The sequence below is a fragment of the Camelus dromedarius genome, chromosome 19, assembly GCF_036321535.1.
Source record: "Camelus dromedarius isolate mCamDro1 chromosome 19, mCamDro1.pat, whole genome shotgun sequence".
NCBI lineage: Eukaryota > Metazoa > Chordata > Mammalia > Artiodactyla > Camelidae > Camelus > Camelus dromedarius.
Window position 1 is genome coordinate 22,907,297 of NC_087454.1, and position 12,552 is coordinate 22,919,848.

Genomic DNA, 12,552 nt, shown 5'->3' on the forward strand with positions numbered 1-12,552 from the left:
TCACCCAGAGACAGTGAGGGGTCATTCCCACCCCCACCCCCGCGACAAGGGAGGAGTCTTCAGTGGGGGCTCTGGTGAAGGGACCCTGCAAGCCTCCACTGAATCCTTTCCCCCACCCTTGGAGGTGCTAGGGGATGCTCGGGTCACTCGCAGGCCAGCTTCCCGTCGAAACTGGAGAGGGCGACGGCGAAGGCCTGCAAAGCGCACAGCGGGTAGCGGTAGTCTAGGGTGAAGGCGTCCTCCGCCACGCGGCCGAACTGCAGCACGATATAGTCGGCTATGGACACAGACGGGTGGGGGTGGCCCGAGACTTGAGTTCTCGTCCTGGCAGACAGTGCCCTCGGCATTGAGGAAAGACCCCCTTCCTTGCATTGGGGCCCCAATCCTTAATCACCATCTCAAGTTATTCACCCTCCATCCGTCACCCACCCAACAAGCTCCACCTACCTTCAGCTTTACCGGCCTTGACTATAAGCCCCTGAGGGCAGGGACCCTACCGTACCCTCTGCTGCCCAAGGCTATGCGTATGACCCGCTCGCACTCACTTATAGGAACCGGTCAAACTTCCTCAAGACTAGACTCCTTCCTTTCCAATGTCTCTGTTGTCTTCTAGCCCCATTCCTTCTTCTCACCCCCAGACCCCAAAGCCCGTCTTAGACCACCAGGCTCTATCTCTTAACTGGCCCCATGGTTAGCTTCCTCATCCAGTGGCCCCACTCATCGCGTATCCCATATCTGGCCCAGGTTCTCAGCCTCAAACCCAACACCTCCCCCAGCATCCATAGGGACAGGATGTTGCTAAAAATACGCCCAACCTCAGCAAACTAGGCTCCACCAGAAATGTGATCTGGAGAGTGGTTTTTCAAGGCCTCGGGACAGGTGACGCTGGGGGCACATCCCTAGGATGGAGTCGGGGGTGGGGAACTCGCTCAGTGTTAGCCAATCCTCGGAACATGGAGAGTCCCTGGGAGATACCTTTCCATACCCAAACTTCTTCACCCTAGTGGGGACCTCACCCCCAGGCTTGTAACAGGGACATTTTTACTTAATTGTGTTCCAGGTACATCTTGTTTTCCTGCATGTTTGGGGGCAGGCCTTTGACCTCACTGGAGAGGGGACAATAGGGTAGGCACTCAGAAAAGCTTGACTTACATTTTCTACTCCTAAATGCTTGTTAGGAGCTGGGGCACTGGAGTCAAGAGTACCTGGGTTCTACTCCTATCTCTACCTCTTACCAGCTGTATGTACAAGTTAACTTAACCTTTCTGTATCTCAGTTTTCTCATCTGCTAAATAGGGAAAATAATACTACTACTTTCCTCACAGGTTGTTGAAAGGATTTAATGATTCAGTATCTGTGAAGCCCTGAGAAGAGTGCTTGCTCCACAGAAAGCATTGTAAGTGTTTATGAAGTAAATTTTGTGGGCCAGTGTAACTGCCTGGAGTTGCTGAGAGACTTGGGTAAGGCGCTGCCCTCTCTGAGCCTCAGCATTCTCCTTGACCACATAGGGGTTGGGCTATCAGTGGTTTTTAAACTCCAGCCATGTAACTGTCCCTTTAACACTCTTACCCAGAATACCCCAGTCTCTATCCCAGGCAGGCTCTGGTCAATGCTAGAATGAGGGCCTGGAGCAATGAGCCTCAAGACACCTACTCAGAATATCTGAGGCTCTTGGGAGCACAGTGTTAATGCCCCCTCGTAGAGAGTGACCTTCCTGGAAGAGAATTGGTGGGGAAGACTTGAGTGAGGGTTGGGGTCCTGGAGGTGGTGAGAACAGCCTGGCTTGGGCCCTCAGATACTCACGGTCATCAGCATGGACAATCTGGAAGTTCTTGACTGAGGCCTGGGTGACTCGGCCTTGGAAGTTTAGGGTGTAGGAGCCACTGTCTTCATTCCAGATGGGGGGCTTGTTGTGTAACTCAATGAGGCTCTCCAGTGTCTTGTTCTGCCAGCGCACCAGCAGCCCGTCGCTGGCCTGGGGTGCCAGAGGGGCAGGGGTAATATTAGGGAGAGGACAGTTAGGGGTGGCTCAGATATCTCAGGACTGATGGGGGAGAGGGCCCCGGGACTTATGCATGCCCTTGTACATGGCAGCCTGGATGATGAAATGCATGCGGAGTATCCTTGAGCCCATGCTTGGTCTCTGTGGTGTGCTTATGGGCAGGGCATACATCTGTGAGATTGTGTTTTGCTGTGGGGTGCCAAAGCGGAGGGTTGGAAACTGGAAAGTGGCATCTGACACACAGTAGGTACTCTGTGCCATTGGTACCCCAGAGGTCTTAGGCATAGCCATATGCATATGTTGGCACTGATTACAAGAATGAACCAGACAGTCTAGGAATTACAAGGAGCTCACAGTTGAGCTTGGAGAGATGTACAGGTAAAGAGTAGTAAGAAATAAAATGTCCTGGGAGAGTACCTGGAAGGAGGGAACAGGGTCTCTGTGATGGTGCTCTTGAGATATTTCTTTCCTCAATTTTTGTCTCCTGTTCATGTTCATGGCTTAGAGTGAGTCCACTCAAGAACATGTCCTCCAAGAACCCTTTCTGACCCCATGTCTGATTTAGATGTCTTAGTTCTGAGCTTGCATGACACCGTGCCCTTCCCATTTCTCCCAATGCACTGCCGTGGACAGAATTAGATACTCTAACGCAGGCACAGTGTTTGATTAACGGTTCTGCGCCTTGGTTTCCCTCACCACAAGATGTTGTGAGGATTAAATAGTTAATGGTGCATAAAATGTTATTTAGATCAGTTCCTGGCACAGAGTTAATGCTCACTAAATGTCAGCTATTGTTTTGATGGTAACTGTTGTGTTGATTTTGGATCTTCAGTTTGTGCTTTTAGTAAGTGATTGTAGAATGAATGAACTGTGAGATGATGAAGAGCTATCTAAAGCAGCACTAGGTATTTCTTACCAAGCCCAAACACACACGGGAGGCGCTGCCTCTGGAGGATTTGTGCGTTTGTTCCAGGCATGGAAGGAGCAACTGGGGGACCCACAGGTTCCTAAAGACTGGAGTGTCCCAGGGCTCGTGGCCCATGGGTTGGCCAAGCTTCTGATTATGGCGTGACTTTCCAGCAGGGAAGGATGTGTGATTAGCTGATGGGGGTATTCTTTTTCATTGTAAATAAGTAAAGTGACATCGCTGTGAGTATGGGACATGCCAGACATCATCTGTGAAATCCTGGGCTCACCCAACTTGCAGTGCTAAGGAGCAGAGCGTGGGACTGACATGCTGAAGGAGGCCACCCCTTTCCAGGCCACCCCTGCATCTTAACCTATCTATACCTCTCCCTTTTTCCCTCTCCCTCTCCCTCCCTTCCTCTGTCTCTCTCTCTCTCTCTCACACACACACACACAAACAACTTTTGCTTTTTAAAATGTTAGTCAAATCATGTTACTCCTTTACTCAAAACCCTGCTATGGTTTCCTATTTCTTGGAGTAAAAACCAGCTATACAGGCTTGTCTGCCCCTCACTCTCACCTCTCTGACCTCATCTCCCTCCCTGCCACACTGGCCACTTGCTGTTTCTCAAACCCATCAGGCATTGTCCTGCCTGAGGGCCTTTGCACTGGCTCTTCCCCCTGCCTGAATGATCTTTTCCCAGATATCTGCAGACTTTCTTCTCACTTCATTCAAATTTCATCTTCTCAGTGAGGCCCACTGTAACCACTGTATTTTTATATCAAAACCTGTTCACACACCCACTTCTCATCTCCATCTCCCTTCCCTTGTGGGACTTCTTTTTTTCCACAGCACTTATCACCTTCTAACTTACTACACAATTTTCTTATTTATCACAGTTACTGTCTACTGTCTTTCTGCCTCCACTAGAATGCCAGCTTCACGAGGACAGATCTTTGTTTTGTCCACCGATGTCTCCAGTTGCTTAGAATAATACTTGGCACTCAATATATGTGTTAAATGAATATATGAATGAATGATTTGTTGTAAACTGGAAAAAAAAACCTATTGTGCTTGTTTCAGTGAATTCAATGACAACCCCCCCCACCCCGAATTCATTCCACAAGTTGCCAGAATGAATTTGTGATAGGACGATGGGCATGCTCAGGGGGATGAGTACTGGGCAGGCTGAACCCCCGGCCCCCAGCTCCCCCAGAGTGGGTCACCAGTGGATCACGTCGGGAGCAGGACCCTCAGGGAGAGGCGTAAGGGAGGTGCGGGGCTCACATTTCGGGGCCGGATGGGGACCCTCTCGTTTTCGGAATTCATGCCAGGAATGATGACCGTCATGCGCCGGGGACCTCGGAAGCCCAGCACGTTGGTTTCCTGGGAAGGAGATGCCCGTCAGGCCGGCCCCTGCAAGGGGAGGGGCCGGCCTCGGGGCACAGGTGGGGTTCTCACATAGATCACAGCTGCCAGCTCCTGCCGGAGGCTCCCCACATCAGTGCTGCCTCCGCGGTGCGGGTTCTGCCCATTGTCGAAGGCTGTAAAGCGGTTCCCCAGGAGGTTGGACCTGCAAGCAGGGTGGGGCAGGGGGGGCGGGGCTGAGGGGATTCCACACCTCGCATCCCAGACCCTTCCTCACAGTCAAGCAGCTTTGAGAGCTGCCCACCTCAAGCGTGGGTGTGTCTTAGGACCAGAGCTATCTATGGCTCCTGCCCCTGGCTTCCCCCGTGAGGTCGTTTTAAAAGCTGGATCTAGGAGGGGACTGGCCAGCTTTCAAATCTCAGCTCCATCTCATACTAGCTGTGTGACCCCAGGCAAGTTACTTAAACTCTTAGCCACAACTTCCTCCATCTGTAAAATGGGCATGATAACAGTATTTACTTCATTTGATAAGAAGATTGAATAGATTAATATTTGGAAGTTATTTAGAACTATGCCTGACACATAGGTAGGCCTTATATATTTGTTACACATAAATTAAAGAAATAAGGCCTGGCTCGAGGGTTCACTTTCCCCTCACCTCTCAGATTTGTGGTGAGGATTTGAAGAGATATATGGGGAGACATAGCACAGGGTAGGTGCTGAATATTTGTTCATTCATTCACTTAGTAAATATTTATTGAGTAGCTACTATGTTCAAGGTGTGGGAATTCACCCATGAACAATTCAGGTATAATCCCTGTCCCATGGACCCTGTGCCTTAGTCCAAGTGAGGTCCCTGGACCAGCAGTGTGGGCATCACCTGGGTGCTTGTTAGAAATGCAGAATCTTCCTCCCAGCCCAGACCCACTGAACCATTTTAACAAGATTCCCAAGTGAGCTGCACACATCCAAGTGTGAGAAGTCCAGGGCCAGGGGACGACTCCAGAGTGTCCGATATGGTGGCATTCTGCCAGGCACAGGGGGACAGAGGTGACTGGTCACAGCCCTCTTGCTTCCCTGAGCTACCCAGCCCCACCTCAGCTTCCCGATAAAATTCTCCCCTCCTCGGGACAGATTGGTAGGGTCACTGGAGATGAGGTAATTGGCTGTCTTGCTCCGTTTCCGTTTCCTGCCGGCCAAGAGGAACACCTGCAGAGACAGGCAGCCCGGTGGAAGAATGGGAAATGGAGATGGGGTGGAGGATGGAGGTGGGTGCCAGGAAAGAGAAGGCTTATTTGAAGGCCCTCCCTCAGCCTGGGTCCTGGCACCTCCACTCTGTCTTACTCACCTTCTTCTCCGTGTCCAGGTGCAGGAAGTAGGAGGGATACAGGCCCCGGTCCATGCCCTTCTTGTCCCGGGTCAGTCTGCAGCGTACTGTCCGGCCCTGGGGGGCAGGTCGAAGCACGAACTCCCGGGGCTCGTCCACTTCCACAGGTGGGGATGGGGCCCTCTCCTCCTTCTGGGTGGGGGCAGAGGGTGCATCAGCCTCAGAGCACCAGCTCCCCTGCCCTCAGCAGATTCCCCGTGCCAGGACGCAGGCAGGGCAGGCAGAACAACTCACCGCTTTCTGTTTGGGGAGAGAACAGAGGCAGCTGGAGCGCGGTGGGCCCCTCCCCTCCCCCAGCAGCTCCCCAGGCCATGATAGGAGGCTCTGGAGAGCTTTGTGCTTTATTACTATTTTGTTTAGTTTGTGGTTAAGAGTCCAGGCTCTGGAGCCAGACAGCCTGGGTTCAAATCCTGGTTCCACCACTAACTGTCTGTCATGTTTGTTAAGTTTTAACCACACTGTGACTCAGTTTTTTTCATCTGAGAAGTATATAAGATGGATACCTGGGACAGACCTTACTTCGTTTATATATTTAAAAAAGACTTGTATAAAGTCTACCAATGTGCCAGGCATTGTTCTAAGCACTTTCCAAATATTAACTCATCCCTCGTATCAATAGCTATTGGGGTAGTTACCCCATTTTACAGGTGAAGTCGCTGAGGCTCAGAGAGATTAAATAACTTGCCCAAGTTCACATAGCTAATAAGAGGTGAAGCTGAGCTTTGAATGATGCCCAGTGTCCTGTGAGATCCAGAGGCTTTAGAAAGACTTTCCATCATGTGGCCGGTCTCAGGGGGTGAACTGAGGTGAGACTGAAGGTATGGATTGCTGTGTTCTAAGCACATAGTTTTATTGAAGCATTAGCTATTACTCTTATTATAGTGGACAGTAAATACACAATGAATGTAGTAACCAACCTAGAAGATGGCCCCTGGTATTCCCTGCCTCCTGGTATTTACACCCTGTGTAGTCCCCTCCCACACTGTATCAGGGTTGGTCCAACAGAATATGGCAGAAGTGGTGGGTGGTCACTTCTAAGGTGCAGTCATAAAAGATCTTGGGGCTTCTGCTTGGCTCTATCTCTTAGGACAGTCTTGGGCTCTGGGGTAAGGTGGCTGCCATGTCATAAGGACACCCAAGCAGCCCTAAGGAGAGGCCTCCAGCCCACCATCATGACAGTGAATCATTTTAGAAGTGAAGCCTCCATTACCAGACAAGCTTTCAGGATGACCACAGCCCCAGCTGGTATCTTGACTGCAACTCCTGGGAGACCCTGAGCCAGAACTCCCCCTGCTAAGCCACCCCTAGACTTCTGACTCACAGGAATTAAGTGAATAAATGTTTGTTGTTTTAAGACATTAAATGTAGGGGTGGTTTGTTATATAGCAATACATAATCAATACAGTGAATGAATAAGCTCATTTTGCTCACAGAAAGACTCTTAATAATAACTATTAGGTTGCATTAGGCCCTAGGGGGGCCTGGCCCCGTGACCCCACCATTGCCCCTTCTGTTCTCACAAACCTAGTGCCCTTTGCCCTCATATTCTGATTCTAACCCCAACTTCCCAGCAGGGGAGAGAAGGAACTGCCACCTGGGTGTGTGTATTTGAGGATTAAATGCTATCTGGGGTTTAAGAGGCCCTCATGTGCTGTGTTTGCCTATTTATGCTGAGGGCAGGTTTGCACTGGGTGTCAGGCGAGGCTGGTGTTGGGAAGCAGGCCTTGAGCCTGCGGGTGAGTGGGCGTCTCTTCTCCACTCTAGGCTGCTCCAGAAGAAACTTGGGAAACCCAAGACTGAGTTTGGAATGTGATGTGAAGAAAACCAGAACTCACTGAAACATTTCTGCAGCAGTGAATTTCAATGGCCTGCTGCATTGAAGGCTATGCTACAGTTCTATTTCTCCTGGGAGATGACAAACTGGCCTGTCAGTTTATATATCAGTATCTGGCGATCTTGGCTAATGTGAATCAGTCCCCGAAGACCTGACCACTCCTGTACAAATGAATAAATCCGCAAAGGTAAGACCTTGGCCCTGTCCTCAGGGTGATCTCTCCATTCCGGGAAACCTGTTTCTCAGAGACTTTAATCACTTTCTCTCTCCAGTTGGACCTCTCTCTCCTGCTTAGTCCAGCTCGTGCATGTTGGTACCTGAGTCCTGTTGTGAGTGGGGGCAATATTCAAAATATTTAACAGTGTGTTCTGCCTATGGAGAATGCCCAATCAGAATGGACACTGGTAGGCCTGGAGGGGGGTCCTAGAGGTCCCTGATGGCCAGGGTTAGCCCTTTCGTTGCTGGAAGGTTGGGAGGTCCTGGATGGGAGAGCAGAAAGTACTCTGAGCAGGATCTCAGAGAAGCAGGGTGACAATATTTTAATAACTCAGGTACAGCTGGCTGTCAGTGTGCCCAAGGGTGTGTGCGCATATGCTGGGCTGCCTGTTCCCCACCTCCCTGGTACAGAAAATGTGCGTCTCTTCATGGAGGGCCATGGAGCATCTCTAGCTGTGTCTGATGGTTAGGCTGCAGGAGGAGGGCTCAGAGCAGATGACATAAAGCCCTCAGGTAGCTGGGTGACCCCACGACTATCTCTTCTGTTCTCACAAGCCTGTATGTCTTTGTCTTTGTATCCTGTCACCAGAGGGGGAACCAAGATTCCAACACCAAGTGACTCCACAGCCCCAGCCCATGAAGTTCCACACTCCAGTCCCCCAAGACCAGGCCCCTGCTGCTGCTCCCTGAAGGGGCCTCACCCTCTCCCCTCTGGGCTCCAACCTTTTTGCCTTTTCCTTTTGCTTTCCCCTTCTGATTGCTGTTCTTGGTCACCACAGCTGCTGCCTCTTCCTTCTTATCCTCTTCCTCGTTCCTTTCCTCCTCTGAGCCTTTGGGAGTGCCTGGGTGTAGAGGGGGGCAAGCCTGTTAACCCCTTACCCTGGTGGAGCACATCATGGTTTGCGAGGTGCTTCCAATACCCATGTCTCACATGGACCCTTCCCATAACCACAAGAAAGCAATCCTATATTACTGTTATCAGAGCCTCAGAGAGGCTAAGACAGCTGCCTGAGGCCACACAGCTATTAAAGTGGGGTTCAAGTTGGGGTCAGTTCCCCTCAAGTCTTCTAATTCCAGAACCCGTACTCCTTACCCTATGCTGCATTCCACCCCCCACCCCCTGTCCCCCTGCCACTGGATGTCACAGCACCAGAGGCCGCTGCCACTCACCTTTCTTTTTCAGAGCTTTCTCCGCTGGGCCATCCCCCCCAACCAAAAACATGGCTGCTGGCATCTTCTTACTCACTCTGGTCGGGCTTGCTGAGTGGTCCTTGTCAGCTTCCCCGGACCCTGCATGTGTGGATGTGAAGGGGTCACAACCCCCACCACACCCAGAGTCCCTTGTTCCTCTGCAGATCAGGCTTACCTTTCTTCTTTATCTTTCTTATCTTGGTTCCTTCCCCTGTTGGCACCTCCTTCTTCTTAATGCGCAGAGGTTTTGGTGGGGGGACAGGGCTTCCCAGGTCACCTGGAAATGCAGGGTGGGCATTAGACAAAGAAGAGCCACCTTCCAACCCATTCATTATTTCTTCAGTCCCCAGGGAGGCCCAGAGCACCTTCTGCATATCTTTTTATCCCTGAGTCCAGAAAGGGCTGGATGAACACAAGGAGTTTAATAAGTAAGTAAGTAATGAATGAATGAATGAATGAATGAATGCCAGACATTCTAACTGAACCTCGGAATCCCAGCTCCCACCTCAGCCACCCTACCAAACCTCTTCTGGCCAGTGCTACAGACAGTCCTCTCTCCCTCCCAGAGGCCTGAGGTCCTAGCTGCCTGTCGATATTTAGACCAGACCTCAGTACCAGTAGGGTGAGGAGCCCCAGCCAGGGAGCCATCACAGCATTTATTCAGTGATGGATTTTTACTGTAATCACTTTGATACTTTTATAAAAATTATAACAATAATTCATACTGAGTTAAAAAAAAAAACTAAAAAAATCACAAAGAACACTGAAATCCTCTACCTTTCCTGGCTCACAGAGCATCCTATGCAGGGGGCAGAGGGGATGGTTGAGGCAAGCACATACTGATCTGTGACTTGAAGGACCATGGGAGGGGAAGAAACCACCAAAGGGAAAAAACTCTTGTGCCCAGGCACTGGGTAGCTTTGGATGTCTCAACTCCTGTGTATCCATGAGACCCTGGGCCCCTCAGAGGCAGGACTTGTTTTATGTGTCTTTGTCCCCTCTGTACCCTCAACACCCACCCTTCAGATCCTGGGCCTTGGCCTTCCTCTCCTTGACGTCTGCAGAAGCCTTCTCTTTAGGGGGCTTCTTGGGAGGCAGATGGATTTTCTCTTTCTTTTCCTCCTCCCCCTCTTTGTCTTTATCTTCGAGGTCCTCCTCATCCTCCTCCTCATCCCCTGTAGGTAGAAACTCCTCATAATGGGGGCTAGGGTGGACCCCATTATCTGGGGAGCCCAGTTCTCCAGATTGCTGGGAGATGGTGAAGGAGGCCAGGGGTAGGAGGCTCCCCTTCTGGAACAGAAACGGGAGGAAGAAAGGAGTTTTGGCACTTTCTTCAAAGAATGGGGTGATCCCAGAGTCTTCCTAGGCCTCCCAGTCAGGAGAGAGAGCTGGAGTTGGGGGATGCTGGGGGCTTGGCAATCCTGTTCTGGGAAAATGCCCTTCTCCACAGGTCCCTCATCGCTCTCTGGGACTCTCAGCTCCTCAACACACTCTCCAGGCATCTTTCAGTTTCCCCTTCTCTGCCCCTTCTGAGACACTTGTGCTGTTTCTCCCACTCTTTCTTCCTCTCCTTGTCTGTCTCTGTTTCTGACCTCCAGCCAGACCCATCTGAGCTACGTCTGGACCCTGACTGTAATTTAAGGCAAAACTCTTAATCTCCCTGGGTCTCGGTTTCCCCATTCGGGAAATGGGGGCAAGAACACGGGAATAAAGGTTTTTCTAGCTCAAAGGCAAGGCCATAGACCCCGATGCTGTTTTTCTGAGTTTTCTGCCTCTCTCTGTCTGCTGTTCCCAACCTGCCCCTTCCCTCCTCCTCTCCAGTTGCCCTCTTACCGCCCTTTCCTTGGGCCCTCTCTTACCGTCCTCCGCGTCTGGGGCGCGGGCTACCAGGAAGGTCTCCCGGGGGTCGCGCTTCTTGGCCTCGGGGTCCCTGAGGAACTTGGTGTAGACCGTCTGCGGCGCCCGGGCCTCCGCGGGCTCCTGGACGGGCTCCTCCCGCGGCCTCCCCCTCCGCCCCGCTGAGCCGAGATGCGCAGGTCAGGAGGGACTCGACCCCTTCCTCCGTTGGCGCCCCACTCCTCCTCAGGCTCTTCACTCTAGGGGGCTCCCCTGGACTCTGTTTCCCCACCTTGGACACCCCCTCCCGGCTTTCATGCATCCCTCCACTGCCTCTACCCTCAGCTGAATCCCAGCCCCGCTTCCCCGCTCCCACCCCTTCACTTCCTCCTACCCCCCACCCCCACCACGGGGAGAGCTCCTGGACTCAGCGACAGACACCTCGGGTCCTTCCCTTCCGTGACCCTCACCCTGGGGGGCACCCCGGGGCTCGGCCCCCCTCCTGCCTCCAGGTCTCCGGGGCTTGGATCCCGTGGGGCAGGGGGACTCAGGGGCCTCTGTCCTCTTCTTCCTCAACTTCTGTCGCTGCGGAGTGGGGGTCAAAGAGGGAGAAGCAGGAAAGGGGGGCTCTGAGGGCTGCCCAGCACCCTCTAATCCTTTGAGCCGCCAGGAATAACCGCAGATTATCGTGAGGGGAACTGCGTCCCTTCTTGGGGTGAGGAAGGATGACCCCTCCTGTGCATCATGGCCACTTCTAATGCCCAAAAGCCCAAATTCCTCCCCTGGACACCCCGTGCCCCCAACATCCCTTTCCTGCTAAAAACAAACACCACCAAAACCCAAAACTAAAACCCTTCAGGGAAGCAACAACACCCAGACGCTGCTGAGGGGGATACGCCCCACTCCCAGATCCCCTACCCTGCGTGGGTTTACAGTCGGGGCTCTTTCTGCCTCCTTTCCAAGCAGGGGTGACATACCTGCTTGGTGCGCTGCTCCACCGGGCTCCGGTCTTCCTCCTCGTGCCCGCTGAGGATAGCAAAGGAATCAATCTGTCCCCCTCCCCTTTTCCTGTCCCTCCCCAACCCTTCCATCTGGGCCTCCCAGGATTCAGGTAGGCGAGGTGGGGGCCTTCCAGACCTGTCCGAGGCCCACACCTCTCGGAGGGTGTCGTCCTGCAGTGGCATGGTACCTTTGCCTATCCACACCCCGTCTCCAGCCACCCTGCAGCCCTGGAAGCTTCCAGGCCCGCCCCAGCTAATCCTGGCTTGGCTCAACTTCACCCCCACCTCTCGCTGGCTCAAGACAGTGGCAGCACTGTGGTGTGGGAGGTGCCCATGCCCAGAACCCACCCCCCTGCCTAGCCCACTGAGGGAAGAGGCTAGACTCCCAAGTTCTCAGATCCTTAGCAGGCTGAAAGATGGCATCACTGTACCAGGTACCCCTGCAGTCCACCAAGCTGAGCTTTGGGTTAAAGATGCTGATTTGTAATTTGCTGGGAAGAAAACATGAGATCAGATCCTGATCCTGTATTTATTTTCCTTTTTTATAAAAAAAATAAGAACTAGGATTTACTAGTATTTATTATATATATTTTTTTTGGAGGGGAAGGTAATTAGGTTTTAATATTTGTTATATATGGATTGGCAGATATGTGTATATACTTTATAAAGGAATATGCCTATATTATGGATGTACACTTAACTTCTTTTTTTAATGATTTTTTTACATGCTTTTTTAAAAAATTTAGAGACAAGGGATATAATGTTGTGTGATTAATATTATGGGGAAGGTTTAGTTAAGTTCTAAGGAAG

The 12,552-nt window shown here is 51.7% G+C and overlaps 1 protein-coding gene across 1 annotated transcript; it reads right to left on the bottom strand.

Annotated features, from left to right (window-relative positions):
- Window positions 1-143: 143 nt before the first annotated feature.
- TULP1 (TUB like protein 1) lies at window positions 144-12,048 on the bottom strand. Its single transcript, XM_064476419.1, has 15 exons — window positions 11,879-12,048; window positions 11,719-11,767; window positions 11,248-11,326; window positions 10,765-10,923; window positions 9,925-10,080; window positions 9,081-9,182; window positions 8,885-9,004; window positions 8,438-8,556; window positions 5,899-5,904; window positions 5,626-5,796; window positions 5,374-5,486; window positions 4,371-4,482; window positions 4,197-4,295; window positions 1,804-1,975; window positions 144-277 (listed from the first exon to the last, which is right to left on the bottom strand). Exons 1-15 carry the CDS (start codon window positions 11,923-11,925, stop codon window positions 144-146), a joined length of 1,638 nt encoding a protein of 545 aa, XP_064332489.1. The 5' UTR covers window positions 11,926-12,048.
- Between the last annotated feature and the right edge of the window lie 504 nt (window positions 12,049-12,552).